At 44.8% G+C, this 15,783-nt stretch overlaps 1 protein-coding gene across 1 annotated transcript in view; it reads left to right on the top strand.

The window, feature by feature from the left end:
* Nucleotides 1–15,783, top strand: part of LOC108924079 (protein Daple-like) — a 51,671-nt gene that overhangs the window by 31,261 nt on the left and 4,627 nt on the right. Inside the window, exons 17-28 of the mRNA XM_018735210.2 lie at nt 121–262; nt 2,150–2,341; nt 3,368–3,529; nt 3,974–4,251; nt 7,837–7,980; nt 10,203–10,389; nt 12,438–12,583; nt 12,694–12,783; nt 12,899–13,149; nt 15,064–15,270; nt 15,403–15,474; nt 15,575–15,643. Coding sequence (XP_018590726.1) covers nt 121–262; nt 2,150–2,341; nt 3,368–3,529; nt 3,974–4,251; nt 7,837–7,980; nt 10,203–10,389; nt 12,438–12,583; nt 12,694–12,783; nt 12,899–13,149; nt 15,064–15,270; nt 15,403–15,474; nt 15,575–15,643 — 1,940 coding nt within the window. The remainder of the gene's footprint in view (nt 1–120; nt 263–2,149; nt 2,342–3,367; nt 3,530–3,973; nt 4,252–7,836; nt 7,981–10,202; nt 10,390–12,437; nt 12,584–12,693; nt 12,784–12,898; nt 13,150–15,063; nt 15,271–15,402; nt 15,475–15,574; nt 15,644–15,783) is intronic.

Here is a 15,783-nt window from a genome sequence, read left to right as displayed (position 1 = left end):
TTTTCAGGGATTCTGCAGGTCTTCAGCACTTGCATTAGTAAGAGTACCTTCTTATTTCCAGCATCTGACTTTACACATTTTTGTGTTTCTTATTTTTGTTTCTTTTCTGGAATTCTGCAGTAAGTACAAGATTCTGGAGACTAAGATTGAGTCAACGCTGAAGAAGACCTTAGAGATCCGTGAAGAGAAGATTCAGAGCTTAGAGTCTCGCCTTGAGGAATCAAGCAGCTTGAACCTGCAGCTGCGCACAGAGCTCACTGCTGTAAGAGGTCACACAGAAGTGTGTGACATAACATTGTATTAGTGTGATGACATTTAGTATAACTGGTTCAGCTGAGAAAAAATAGATACAGTGCCGTGAAAAAGTATTTGCCCCCTCCCCTGATTTTTTTCATATTTGTCACAGTTAAATGATTGAGATCATCAAACAAATTTTAATATTACACAAAGATAACCCGAGTAAATACAAAATGCAGTTTTTAAATGGTGATTTCATTTATTAAGGGAAAAAAGCTGTCCAAACCTACCTGGCCCCATGTGAAAAAGTAATTGCCCCCCTAAACCTAATAACTGGTTGTGCCACCCTTGGCGGCAACAACTGCAATCAAGCGTTTGCGATAACTGGCAATGAGTCTTTCACATCGCTGTGGAGGAATTTTGGCCCACTCTTGTTTGCAGAATTGTTTCAATTCAGCCACATTGGAGGGTTTTCGAGCATGAACGGCCTGTTTAAGGTCATGCCACAGCATCTCAATCGGATTTAAGTCCAAACATTGACTAGGCCACTCCAAAACTTTAATTTTGTTTTTTTTTTTTTTTTTTTTTTTTGAGCCATTCAGAGGTGGACTTGCTGGTGTGTTTCGGATCATTGTCCTGCTGCATTACCCAAGTGCGCTTGAGCTTGAGGTCACAAACTGATGGCCAGACATTCTCCTTCAGGATTTTCTGGTAGAGCGCAGAATTCATGGTTCCATCAATTATGGCAAGTTGTCCAGGTCCTGAAGCTGCAAAGCAGCCCCAGATCATCACACTACCACCACCATGTTTGACTGTTGGTATAATGTTCTTTTTATGAAATGCTGTGTTAGTTTTACACCAGATGTAAAAGGACGCACACCTTCGAAAAAGTTAAACTTTTGTCTCAGCAGTCCACAGAATATTTGCCCAAAAGTCTTGGGGATAATCAAGATGTTTTTTGGCAAATGTGAGACGAGCCTTTGTGTTCTTTTTGGTCAGCAGTGGCTTTCGCCTTGGAACTCTCCCATGGGTGCCATTTTTGCCCAGTCTCTTTCTTATTGTTGAATCATGAACACTGACCTTAACTGAGGCAAGTGAGGCCTGCAGTTCTTTAGGTGGTGTTCTGGGTTCTTTTTATGAGCTCCTGGATGAGTAGTTGTTGCGCTCTTGGAGTAATTTTGGTAGGCTGGCCACTCCTGGGACGGTTCACCACTTACTGTTCCAAGTTTTCTCCATTTGTGGATAATGGCTCTCACCGTGGTTTGCTGGAGTCCCAAAGCCTTAGAAATGGCTTTGTAATCCTTTCCAGACTGATACATGTCAATTACTTTGTTTTTCATCTGTTCTTGAATTTCTTTAGATCGCGGCATGATGTGTTGCTTTTTGAGAACAGACAGGTTCTGTTTGTGATTTCTTGATTCAACAGGTCTGGCAGTAATCAGGCCTGGGTGTGGCAAGTGAAATTTAACTCAGCTTTCCAAAAAATGTGGTTAATCACAGTTCATTCATAATTTAACGGGGGGGCGGCAATGACTTTTTCACATGGGGCCAGGTAGGTTTAGACAGCTTTTTTCCCTTAATAAATGAAATCATTTAAAAACTACATTCTGTATTTACTTGGGTCATCTTTGTGTAATATTAAAATTTGTTTGATGATCTCAATCATTTAACTGTGACACACACACACACACACACACACACACACTTTCTGAACCGCTTGTCCCATATGGGGTCGCGGGGAACCTTAACTGTGACAAATATGAAAAGAGGGGAGAAAAAAAAAATCAGGGGAGGGGGCAAATACTTTTCATGGCACTGTATCCATATCAGTGTTTGCTATGCTCATATGAATGCCAGAGCTTTGCCCTCCTTTTGCCCCTCTTTGGGACCTACCTTTCCTGCTCCTCTCAAGGTAAAGAAGAACTTGGAGGCTCTAAAACAGAGGCAGGAGGAGGAGGAGGCGCACTCACGCAGCATTGTGCTGGAGGACACTGCAAGTCCCAAAAGCCCCAGGCTCTTCCAGGAGAAGTGGGAGACAGAGGAGAGAGAAGCCACAGCAGAGCTTCTGAAGCTGAAGGACCGGCTTATCGACATTGAGAAGAACGTACGTTTTGCAGGGGAAGGGGGTTGGCACCAGGGATAGTGCAGGGTTCTAGTGGTCATTGTTGAGAATCAAGTTATGAATTTCTGAAGGTACAGACACCTTCCCCTTTATTTCATGTTTCATTTCACTGACACACTCCACCTCCAACGCCATTCGAGTCTCATTGCGTTTCGCTGCCAACTAAAGGCGGTAAGCAGAAAGACGGTTGATTTTCGCTCTGTGGCGGAAAAATTTTGGGAAATGGAGCAGTGAATAAAATTAAATGCAAACATTTTCCAGTTTCTGTCTTTGAAAATTCATAACTCGAATATTCTTGACATGAATTACGATGTAGGAGGTGTTGTATTGCGCAAACTGACAGCTTCTTAACATTGCTCAGAGAAAAGAAATGTAGCTGCAGCACATCACGTGGTAGCTACGAAGAGTTGGACTAAAATAACCTTATCTGTGCAAAGCACTTCTTCCGAACATTTTTTTTTTTTATTATTTTTTACAAAATTGTAGTAACTGGAGCAAAAAGGGGAATAGTATCAGGAAACACTAATATCCTTTAAAAAAAAAAAAAAAAAATCCCTTATCAAATTACCTTTTAATGGGAAGGGATTCTGTAATAAAAACAGAATGTAAATATGTTTTACCTAGTTCTTAATATAACTGTCGTGGAAAGATAACTAGTGTTGTCACTCCTTTCATACAGATGAGAGCAGGGTGAAATAGTTCAGCTTTTTTTTTTTTTTTTTAAATTATTAAAACTAAAGAAGCCTTGCTATGGATGGTGATGAAAAATGGTCACATAGCCACTAATTTACCGGTAAATCTGGTGTTACATTTGTAGCCTTTTTTTTTTTTTTTTTTTTTTTTTTTTTAGCCACAGGTGTATGCCTCCTCAGCAGTTCAGGTGAAGTGCAGCGATATGGAGTAGGACAAGTCTTTCCTTGGGTTTGACGGTGGCAGTTCAATGAGCAGCTGTGTCATTTTTCTCTAATCTCTCTCTCCTCTCTGTGCCGACTGGCCCCCCCCCCGCAGAACGCTGCTCTGCAAACAGAAAAACAGCTGCAGAAAGAGCAGCTGAGGCAGTTGGATGCACAGAACACGCAGCTGAACTCGCAGGTCCTGGCACTGCAGCGGCAGACAGCTGCTTTGCAGGAGCACAACACGGCTCTGCACACGCAGACGGCAAAGCTGCAGGTGAGAGCCCCGGCTCCGCCGGCCGTCCAGCTTTGTTCCGAACTTCCCCCGTGTTCGCCATCTCTTGCGCTCTACATCTGCTGCATTTCATCTTGACCATCTCCGGATTTTAGTGTGTAGAATCTGGTGAATTGACTTTGTTTGAGTTTTTGGTGTTTGTGGCAGCACTTCTGCAGAAAGCTGGGGTCTCAGACATGGCCCTGGGATGACAGCATATGCAAGGTTTTCCAGATTTATTTAATCCAGATTTTTAATTAGGAAAAAATGGTTTGCACAATCAGGCGTGTAAATCGCGAGGTAGAATGAGTCTTAAGCATTAGCCTGCCAGGACCAGGTTTGAGGACCCTCCATATGAAGAATGCATGCAATATGTGTCTTGTGACCGCTGTCTGATGCCTGACACGTGACCAACTAGGAACGCTTCCCCTTTTGCCCTTTTTGCAGGTTGAGACCTCCACGTTGAGCTCTCAGAGCGCTGCTCTTCTTGCGCAGAATGCCACGCTGCAGGGTCAGGCGCAGACGCTGGAGGCAGAGGCGGAGGCCTTGCTGCGGCAGCGGGACGAGGCGCAGGCAGGCCGAGAGGCGGCGCTACACGACCACGAGCGCCTGCTGGCCGTCCACGAGCGACAGGCAGCCGAGTTTGAGCAACTTATGAGCCGCCACACCGCCCTGAAGAGCGCTCAGCGGTCTCTGGAGCAGGAGCATCGCGTGCTGGAGAGCAAGTGGGTTGTGGGGTCAGGATTGAGCAACAGCATTTGTTACCTGAAGGTTGCGGGTTTAAAATCTAATTTGAACAAGACGTTAAGTTCCTGTATTAAGGAATAAGCATGAGAATAATGTAATAAAGCTACAGCACAATGGGGGAAATAAAGAGCAGGTTTACACAAGTCCGCAATCCCTTATCTGCAAGCCTCGGTACCAAATTCAATTCAACTTATTTTTATAGAGTGCTCTTCTCACGCAGTGACAGAGCGCTGAACAGAGGCATAAGACAAAGAAACAAATACATCAGGCAAAGAAAATACTTGATTGCAGACTGGCGTAATACATTATCAGTGCATTTATTAAAGCTATAATTATACTGGCCATGAAGGAAAGGAGCAAAAACCCCCAACTGAAAGTCAAGGGAGGAAAAAACCTAGAGGTCTAAGTGCCAGTGGCTGCCCACCCCTCCTAGGCATTCTAGATTAAACGAGACTTTTAAGTCAGTTTACATCTAATAATAGAATTGTTGATGTATGTTGACTTGATGTCCTAGTTTAGCAAGGTGCGTCTCATCCGTCATGGCGGTTGGTCGTCATCTTCAGTCAACAAGGAGCGCTTCTGTAATGGCTGGCCTCCTCAGGTCTTATTGTAGGGAAACAATGCTCAACATGAAAGAAACTGTTAGTAATTTATAACTTAAAGAAATTGGACGGTTTAATACACAAGGGGCAAAACAGAAACACAGCAATGTAATTTTGTGGTGATATGCCTGAGTGAACATGTAAGTCTTTAGTCTGGATTTAAAGACTGAGATGAACGGGGCATTTCTGACAGTAACTGGTAGGTGGAGAACTAAGGGGTGCAGTCATCAGATTTCAATACGAATTCTTCACGTTTAGCTAAATGCAAATTGAACCGCTTCAGAGCAGTACCCCTTAGTCCAACTAGGTTTTCAAGTCTACTCTGTAGGATATTATGGTCTACAGTATCAAATGCAGCACTCAAGTCCAGTAACATAAGAGGTATGACCAGCATCAAAGGAGATGAGAATATCATTAACAACACGTGTGGTTGCCGTTTCAGTGCTTAACCGGTGTGGAAACCAAATTTTTCAAATATATTATGATGATTAACATATTTTACAATTTGGGAAGCCACGATCTTTAATAAATTTTGGATAAAAACGGTAGATTGGAGATGGATCTATAATTACTTGGATTATTATAATCCAGATCCGATTTATTTAGTAGGGGTCTAATAACAGCGGCTTTAAAAGTGTTCAGAACAGCCGTTAAGGAATGAGGTATTAATGATATTCACAATAGGTTGTGCGAGAAGAGAAACTGCAGCGTTAAGTAATTTTGTGAGATTGGGTCTAAAGGAGAGGTAGCACCTTGGTGCGAATTAGCACAGTAATTTCCTCTACAGTTATTACGGTGTGGACAGCATTTAGCTCAATAACATCATCGCCAGATCTGCTAACTGGCCTGGAGCGAAGTAGAGGGGAAGATGTATACCCAGATATTCTCTAATTTTATTATTCAAAAACAACAAATTCATCATTAGTAATGGAAGCAGAAATACTTTTTTTTAAATCTATGCATTTACCAGTTAAATAGAAAAAAAGTGGTATTAAAGAAGAAATGAGGGTTGTTCTAATTTTTATCCATTTGTGTAGTATTTGGATTTGGCATTAAAATGTGCTTTTCTATAGATATACACTATTTTTTAGACAATTGGACCAGGCTGTATCGTAAATGTTCGATTTAGTTGATCGCCATTTACGCTCTAATATACGACATTATAACACGAGTTGATTTGTTGAACCACAGCCAATTTCTTATAGCTCGAATAAGTTTAGTTTTTGGAACTAAGCTTATTCAAACTGACGATAAGCTCTGATTGCTCGACCTTGCGTTTCAGAACTCTGAGCATTTCATACGAATAGTATTAAAGTTTATTTACTATGTAGTTAACCTTTTCAATGAAACAGTGGGATAAATCTAAATACACTAGTACTTCTTATTTTGACGGAGAACGTACAGTAAAACTTCAAACTTAGAAGTTCCGACCAAGTGGAATACCTCTACGCAGACATGCAATAAATATTCAATACATCTGGTTGTTTGAACATGTTGGCGATACTCTTAAAAACAAACCCCGATGACGACGACGACGTCGACAGGGTTTGTTTTTGCAGTTTTGGTTCAAAACGCTTTTCAGAGCTTTGATTTTAGAATTTCAGATAAGGGATTGTGGACCTGTGTGTGATTTGGTCGGCAGTTTCCCATTTCTCTTTCATGTGTGACTAACATTAGATTTCAGGACGCGCACCCTATTGGTTTGGCCCATCTTTAGCATGATTACATACCTCCAGCTGTCACTTGCCCTGAGGTCAGATTCTCAGACGACAACATACTCATCTTTCAGCGATAGTGTTACATCTGTCAGTTTGGAATGTGTTTGAGATGATAACCTCAGGCAAAGGTAGCATATTACTAGACTAGACTCATAGCTGCACAGCGCCCCGTTTTGACCGGTGATCAAAGTCCAGCTCTTTCCGTATCGTTAATGCGCGGAGGTAGGCAAAACGGGTGTTGCTGGCGAGTCACAGTCAGAGGAACTAGGCAGGTAACCCTCCTCACTCACTCCCTCACTCACAATAACTATGTATCCCAATGATGGGTCACAGTGATCTGGAGCCTATCCCAGATAAAGGGTGCGTAGGCTGAACAGGACACTCCCTGGACAGGACATGCGTCCGTCATGGTGTGCAACCCCCCGCTTCTGCCCTCTGCATTTAGAACTCTGTTAGATGAAAGGCTTCCATAAATGTTAATGGCTGAAGCCGTCCGTACACGTGGCCCACACATGCTTGTACCACGCGTGCAGCTGGTTCCCACATGCGAACTTGAGTCGTATTCCAGAATTTCACCTTTTTTTAAAGGAATTTACCGGCCCATGAGGTAAATCCACAATTATGATTTGTCATCTTATTTTGCTGTCAATACTTTCTCCCCCTTTTTGTTCAGCTGCTTTGTTCGTATCGTCAAATGAATGCAGTGGACAACACGGCGATATCTGCGTCACGCTGCTCTGAACTCCCCATGAATAATGGAAGTGGCCCCCAATTAAGGATTCCCCAGGGAGCTGCCGACAGGGAACAGCAGATGCTTCTTATTACAGTGCACCTCCCTTTTCCTCTGTTAGCTTCACCTTTTGCTGACCAGAACCTCATCTTTCCATGTGTTCTGGTCTTTACCTTTGTGACATGTTAATGGCTTTTTTTCTTTTTTTTTTAAAAACACAAATTGTCTCCAGCACAGTTTGGTAATCAGCTGGATGAAGGCCAGTGTGTAAAAACAAATCGGGGGTGGGCTGCTGATGTGGAGACACCCTCCAGGAGGCTGGGTGTGGCTGAGTGTATGTAAATTGTGTCTCCATCAATGCCATCTTGAAACATTGCAGTAGAGGCATTTTGACACGAGGGGTTGTACTCTGACTGCTACTATGAAGCCCCAGGCCTTTTTTGCACAACAGTTTGATTTTGTAGGGTTGCTAGATTAGTCCTCCACTGACCAGACACCCTCCTGCTGCTGTAGGTACGAGGTGCTACAGACTCAGAAGGCGGCCATGGAGGAGCTGGAGTCGACCCTGCAGCGGGAGAGGGAGAGCTTGGGGGACGAGGTCCGGAAAAACGCCCTTCTCCTTGGGGAGAACCAGAGCCTGAGGGGGGAGATGGACAGGTGCGAACACGCATGTTATTCTGCAACTGCCAGACCAAACAAAAGCTTATTTTTACTGCTGTTGAGTTTCCCCAAAATTGAAATCTGAAATGGACCAGGATGTAGTACATAGGGCTCCCCTTTGGAGGTTTGAATCACATCTCCTGGTTTCCTACCCTTGAGAAAGGTTCTTTCTATGAATTACTGTGGTAAAATTACCCTGCTCTATAAATGGGTAAGTAATTATTTCTTGCTGCTTTGGCAGTTTTAAAAAAAAAAAAAAAAAAAAAAAGTGTCCAATCAATAAATCTAAATTAAATATCATACATACGTGATCTTTTAACTTTTGTTGTTAAATATTGCCATACTACAGTGAGTATTTATACTTTCAGAGGCATTAATAACCTTTCCGTGGATGGCTGAGGAAGGTTAACAGCTGATTTCAAATGTGCTGGTTTAAGGGTATCTGGCCTCAAATATAGTGATATACTTATTTATCTTATTTATTTATTTAATTTTTTTTATAGAGCGCTCTTCTCACGCAGTGACACAGAGCGCTTTAACACAGACATAAGGCAAGAAAAACAGATGCAAAGAAGACGGTCAATTAATGACTACTTAATTATGACAGTACAACATTAGCTTATTTCAAACAGCTTGTTGTTTAGTGAGGGGGCACGGTGGTGCAGCAGGCTTGGCTGGGTCCTGCTCTCTGGTAGGTCTGGGGTTCGAGTCCTGCTTGGGGTGCCCTGCGATGGACTGGCGTCCCGTCCTGGGTGCGTGCCCTCCCCTCCCCCTCCAGCCTTGTGTCCTGTGTTACCGGGTTTGGCTCTGGTTTGCCACGGCCCCGCTTGGGACAGTCAGTTTCAGAGTGTGTGTGTTTGTGGTCTTTAGTGATACGACCCCTGAATTTCGAAAACCCAAATGCCTTCTGTGTGGCTTTGAAAAAAGGTGAAGATTAGGCTCCACTGGCTGAGGGGGATAACTGCCTTATGTTTTGGGACCTTAACTGCTGAGTGCAATCCTCCGCTGATATAACTGCTTTGTCTGTACTTAAATGCTGCATTTGGCGTGAGGAGTTATATAAATGCACAAATTGTATTTTCCTATGAGATGTAAGTTGCTTTGGAGAAAAGCGTCTGCTAATTGAATAAATGTAAATGTATCTCAGGTATACATAACAGGGTTAGGGGTTTAATTTTCCTATGGTTTTGCGCTGGGAGAAAAATTTAGTCCAATTTTTACTGTAATCCATTTTTCTTTTTTTTTTTTAAAAAAAAGGGTTAATTATAGTTCCTTACAGTGACTTAACTATGTACATGGTAAATAATATACCTGAGAATTCAGTGCTCTCTGAACAGTTGTTTGATTGTGGAGGACAAATAATTTGCTTAAATTTTTGTAGTTGGACAGGTAGTTGTTGTGAACCCTGACGGATAGAGGTCCACAATAAATAGGTAAAATACTAAGAAATTTGATGCAAAACTGACATTTTCTTTTTTAAATAGGAATTTTCTTACTGTAAGGCATCTAGGCTTGTCAAAATAAAGCAAAGTAACCCCAATATATTTCCGCGTATTGCTGGGCAACTTGTCAATGTTTCTCATCATGTCTTTTCGTGCGGTATCCCGATTGCCTCGCTTTCATTACAATTTTAATTTCAAAATTGATTTTCTCACTAGAAAGCGCCAAAAAATGAAGAGAAATTCTGGGCGATTTCCTTTAAGGAAATGCCATTTTGTAGTATTATGTAATCTTGGTTTTAGGAGTCCATTTATATTCAATTGTTTGTTTATGTCGAGTGAAATTTATTTTTGCATTAAGATTGTAATGCGAGCAAAAAAGTAATTGGTAAACTTGCGAACTGTAAATGTTTGCGTGGCGCCATCATTCACTGAAGGACGTTTACTTTTTTTTGTCTTTTCCATATGTTGAAAAATTGGACAGGTGCAGTTTATCGGGACAGGTAAAATGTGTCGACCCCAGTGGACAACCAAACGTAATTAATGTTAAGTCCCGGAATGATTGCTGGTCAGTACTCAGAATAAATTCTAGACGTGTTTCTCACTTTGCATTTACCTAAAGGATAACGGCAGATGATGTATTTTGCGCAGTGTCCCGTCCAAAATTTTCTGTCTTTTTCTGGGTTTGGTGGAGGAAGAATAGTTGCTGTCTTCTGTGATCCCACATCAGCTTTAGGACTGGGTTTTGTACTCTGAGCCTCCGCCCATGCCTCATTTCAGGCTCATGCAGACACACGTCCATCTGAGACAGGAGTACGACGGACTGCAGCAGCACACGAAGGAGCTGAAGACGTCTCTGAACGAGACGCAGCTGGAGCTGAACAGCTGGCAGGCACGTTACGACCAGCTGAAGGAGCGGCACCAGAGCCTCGACATCTCCTTTACCAAGCTGGAGAACCACTGCGAGGTACCTGCACAGGGGCTGCAGCACGGCGCTGAGCATTCTTGGAATGTACTTCTCAGATGTCCACTAGAGGGCGTCCCATGACTGCTTTGTCACAAGCACTTTTTTTGGCAACGGCATTGTCAGTAGTTGATGCCCAGTGTCACATCGTGTGTCTTTCTTCATCGTGTAACTTCTGCGGAACTCGCTATGGGGGTTCAAGGCCCCCGTACTGGTAAGGCTGCAGGGATGGATGCGATTTGACTGGAAATGTTCAAAGTCCTGGTCGGTGTTGTATGGAAAGCAGATAAGGTACCTCAGGATTGGCAAAGTAGGGTGGTGGCCTCTTTATTTAGGAAAGGGGACTGGAGAGTGTGCTTTAGCTTCAGCTTCGGGGCCACCGCACACACCTGCACCAGGGCACAGGAACTTTATGATCGTGCCCAGATAAGCCTTTACACAGCCACTACTCCTGTATTGTACGTAAATGTTTGTATACCGGGGCGGTGCGGCGGTGCAGCGGGTTTGGCCTGTGCCTGCTCTCTGGTGGGTCTGGGGTTCGAGTCCTGCTTGGGGTGCCCTGCGATGGACTGGCGTCCCGTCCGGGGTGCGTCCCCTCCCCCTCTAGCCTTGCGCCCTGTGTTGGCGGGTTGGGCTTCGGCTCACCGCAACCCTGCTTGGGACAAGTGGCTTCAGTCAGTGTGTGTGTGTGTTTGTGTGTGTGTGTGTGTGTGTGTACCTTTAAAAAAAATTTGTAGGAAGGTGATCAAGAGTCGTCTGTCCTGAGTTTTGCGCACCTACTCGTGTGATGAACATCGGTGCACAAAGTGGAAAGAAGGTTTACTTAAGGATCACATGCCCGCAACTACGTCTCTTTCTCCTAATGTAATGCGCAAATTGTATTTCTCTGAGATGTACGTCACTTTGGAGAAAAGCGTCTGCTGAATGAATAAATGTAATTGTAAATTAGATTCCACCCCACAGCTGCACCCAAGATTCAGGAGGAACAAGGAGCTGTGAAACGGTGGACTGGATCCCTGTTCGAACGCAGACCACGTTGTGTCCGCATTCTCGGCACTCGGTGAAATCTGTTTTATTAGGCTGTTGGACTCTGCTAAGGGCATGTTTTGTCTCTGCTCCTGTTCGTGATTTGTCGTGGATGGGATGTCAGAGCCTTTCAGGGTGTCACTGTGGGAGATCAAAGGTGGGATCTCTGCTGTTTGCAGCTGATTTTTGGCCTTCTCTGATGTTAATCTTCTGCGTACAATTGAGCCATTTATTCCCTGTTGAGTGTGAAAATCACACCCTGCAAGACTGAGGTCATGATGCTCTCCCAGTAAACAGTGGGTTGATCTGTCCAGTTGAGGAGGAACAATTGCACCTAGTGGAGGCGTTCACGTATCTTGAGGTCATGTTTCCGTTTGCTGGTCAGGAGTGGAGGGAGATTGATAGGCAGACCAAAGCAGCATCAGTAGTTTCGCTAGGACTGTACCAGTTTGTGATTGTGAAGCGGGAGCTGAGCCATTGAACAAAGCTCTGATTACCTTTTAGTTTCTCTCTCTATGTCTCCACCCTCACTTATGGTCACGGGCTTTGACGAATGACTGACAGAACGAGATTGCGGATACATGCAGCCAAAATGAAGTTTTACCAACAGTATTGTTGGGCTCGCTATTAATGATGGGGCAAAGAGCCCGACAGTCTGGAGGACTCAGTCGCTGCTCCTCAGGATTGAGAGGAGTCAGTTGAGGTAGTTTGGACATTTTGTAAGAATGCTCCCTAGTCTGCTCCTGCTGGAGGAGGAGATCCCGGGGCAGACCCAGGACACCTTGGCAAGCCTGGGAATACCTAGGAATCCCTCAACAGGGACTAAAGACTAATGCTGGGGAACGTAAGGTTTGGGCCAGCCTGCTCAACCTGGTACCACTACAAGCCTCTCCAGGACGAGTGAGACAGAACTGAACGAAGTGACTGCAACTTTAGCTGTTGTGTCATTACTGGTCTGCATAGGTGTGGGCAGAGAATGTTAACAGTGAAGGTTCAGGCATGTTTCCCCCTTTGACCCCTCAAAGTTGCTGACACGTCTGAAGGGGAACCTTGAGGAGGAGAACCATCACTTGATGAGTCAGGTCCAGATTTTGGCCCAACAGAACCAGACGCTGCTGGAGCAGACGATGGAGAGTAGGGAGCTGTATCACGAGGAGCAGAAGCAGTACATGTGAGTTCCTCTGTTGGTGTGCACTTGCGTGTCTGTCTGCAGTCATTCTACTTCCATCACACCACGGTGACTTGTAGAGCCCTTGGTAAATACCGACTGGTCTGTTTCAGCGACAAACTAAACACTCTGCGACGTCAGAAGGAAAAACTGGAAGAGAAGATTATGGATCAGTACAAATTTTATGACCCAACCCCCAAAAAGTAAGTTTATCTGTGTTTTGAATGAGTTGCAGTAAGAGGTGCAAATTGAACGTGGGTTTAAAGGTACATGTGGACATGCACTGATGTTGGTGCTGCTGCTGTCTGGCTTCCTCAGACGGAACCATTGGGTTGGTGCTAAAGCTCTGGTCAGACTCATGAAACCGAAGAAGGAGAGCTCCCACGAACGTGTCCAGAGCTCTATGGACACCGTTCCGCTGTTATCGCCGCCTGCCGACTGCCCCGAAGGGCCGTCCCTAACGCTGCCCCCTAGGCAGCCCCGCCTCAGCCTGGACTCCGTGGGTGCTCATTCACTGGAGGAGAACCACATCCACTCGCCTTCCATCACACCGAATCATAATGGCAGAGGTAGGAGGCTCATGAATGCACAAAAGTCTACGAATGGAGGGAATTTTTCCTATACATTGATGCTTTTTTTTTTTTTTTTTAAAGACAAGTGCGTTAGCTTCTTCGTTCAAAATGAGACAGACTGGACCCACAACCTTCTATTTGCTCAACTTTTTGAGAGAGATTTGGGCTGTGATTATGAACGTTGATTCTAAAGTGTCATCGCAGAACCGGTGCCCTGATGCTCTGAGCTGGCGTACATGCTCATAAAACGAAGCTTGTTAGATGTAGGAGTGCAAAGCGCTAGAATTTGGGTCTACCTACAGTTCCATGCAAGATCTGACTTCGAAGGGATGTTTGTAGATTTCTGAAATGCCATTTTTTCTCAAGCTCTGCATGCCCAGTCTGTTCTGGAGGGTGATAGGTGACCACATTGGAAGTGGATGCAGTTTCCCTTCTCTCCCCATATTTTCATTAGATCTGTTTCTCATAACCTAACACTCATTTACACCTGTCAGTGATTTAAGTGCATGACTGAAGAATATCTTCTGTTCTCTAGTAGCCTTGTAGAATGTTAATGCATGTCTGGACTAGTGTTTTCTTTTCTGTTGGGACACTTTGGTATCTGTCTCTTACAATTAATAGCTTTCTGACTGACTTAAGTCATCTGTCATTTCATCTGTTTCCTGCACTCATCCTCCTCTCTCTTGTTTTTGTTTGGTACAATAACCGGCTGCCTTCGCGCAGCATCCACAGCCAAGCGCTTCCCATTTCTGAGGAGTAAGAGCCATGAGAGGATGAAGGTGCCGGGGACGCCCACCTCTCGGCGCTCTCTCCCCAGGCGCCTGCGTTTCTGGGCCTCCTCTGACAGCCTGCCGTCCCGCGGGGAGTCGCTCTCCCTCTCACAGATCGGGCAGTTCTGACCCAGTTGCATCATCGCTGGGACTTCACTCATCACCTCCCACCCTGTTCGCCTATCCCTTTCCCCAGTGACATCGTCATACCCCTAATTCTCAAACATGCCCTGTTTCTGCGTTCTTAGATACAGGAGAGCGCACACACACACACACACACACACACACACAGTCTGTCATATACGTACCAAAACACACCTAGGCCCATTAGTACGTGTTGCCACCCATTCAGAGGCTCAGGACTGAGGACTCGGAGCCATGTATGCACAAACACTAGAAGCCAGATGCCAGATTAGTGCCCTTTAGGCTGTGCTCATAGCAGGTCATGGTTTTCACCTGCTGCCCCAACACTAAACTACGAGTGCATCAACTCCTGGGCCTCCTGAGCAGTGAATGGGTTTGCTGAAGCTGAACTCTAATGCTGAACCACACACAAATTGGACTCTACCTGTAGGAAGGCAGCAGTAAGTACGAGCTTTTTGAAAAAAGAAATGTTGACGTCTGCATCAAACGCCGATTGTGCCACTTGCCTCGCTGCGTGAAAGAAGTCTTAAAAAATGAAGCTTGCTTTATTGGCTCTGTGCAATAACTTTGTAGCCCCTATATATAACGGCTCTGCATTTCTGCATCTCCTCAACCCTGGCGGCTGTCCCTACGGCCCGGACAGCATTACTGCTCTGCTTCGTCTTCCTTTCTCAGGTGCTTTCTCAGGTCTGTTCACGTTAATCTGATGAATACAGAACACAGTTCAAACCGCTGCGGTTTGACCACAGGGAAGATGCCAGTGCATTTGTTGAAGGAATAACTCTTGAACTCGTAATACAATGAAATCTCATCTCGTACATCTCCGCAGTGCCTCTGTCCTCCTCCCGCAACACACGCCTGTCTGCAGCGCCTCTTGCCCTCCAGCGGCGACGCACTTGTGCGATGCCTGTTTTCAGCCATTTCTGCTCCGCTTTTTGCTGGTGTGAAACTTTGACTCAGAGGTGTTGATTGCTGCCTTCTGATGTGTTGTTTTTAGCGTCCGATGACAGCATCGTTTCAAGCGAACTGGACCTACGCAGGACACCGGGGGGCAGTACTGACAGCGTGAACAGCCTGGAGGAAATTCTCTCCAGACGGAGGGGTGTGGAGCTTGGGTCCTTGGCCCGCTCTACCTCAGCTATCTTTACCACCCCCTCTGGTCCCACTCCTGCGTCCCATCAAAGACAAGGCACTGCATCCCAAGGTAGGACGTCGTCACTAACTGCAGCTCGGAGGTTTATGGGACCTTTGTAAGAGGGGGCTGAAGATTTATTCATTTTTGTGGTGGACTTTTTTTTTCCAGAAGAAAAATGCTCTCTCTGTAATCTAATTATAGGATTCAACTCTGAAAATGACTTGCATCGACGTTCTCCAGGCATACCAGTCAGGCGTGCTCATCAAAGCAAAGGTAACGAGATTATGGACCAGTAGATTCTTGACGGTAACTTTTGTAGACTTCATTTCTGAGCTCTAGACGTGAAATTGTTTTCTCTGATCTTCCCCATCAGCTCCTCAATCCGCTTCCACTGCTGTCACCCAGAACACATCCAGCAGCAACTCCCCAGTCAACTCCAAAGGTGGTCCACACATTCAGTTCACTTTATTTTTGCAGAGTACTCTCGTCACACAGGGACACAGAGCATTGACAAAACGATTGAGACACATATGGCTTCATCTTCTACCCATTCAATAACCCAGTTTTCGTCTCTTCTGTCCA

This window comes from Scleropages formosus, chromosome 1 (assembly GCF_900964775.1).
Source record: "Scleropages formosus chromosome 1, fSclFor1.1, whole genome shotgun sequence".
In the NCBI taxonomy this organism is placed as follows: domain Eukaryota; kingdom Metazoa; phylum Chordata; class Actinopteri; order Osteoglossiformes; family Osteoglossidae; genus Scleropages; species Scleropages formosus.
This window is presented reverse-complemented; position numbering and strand designations above follow the sequence as displayed.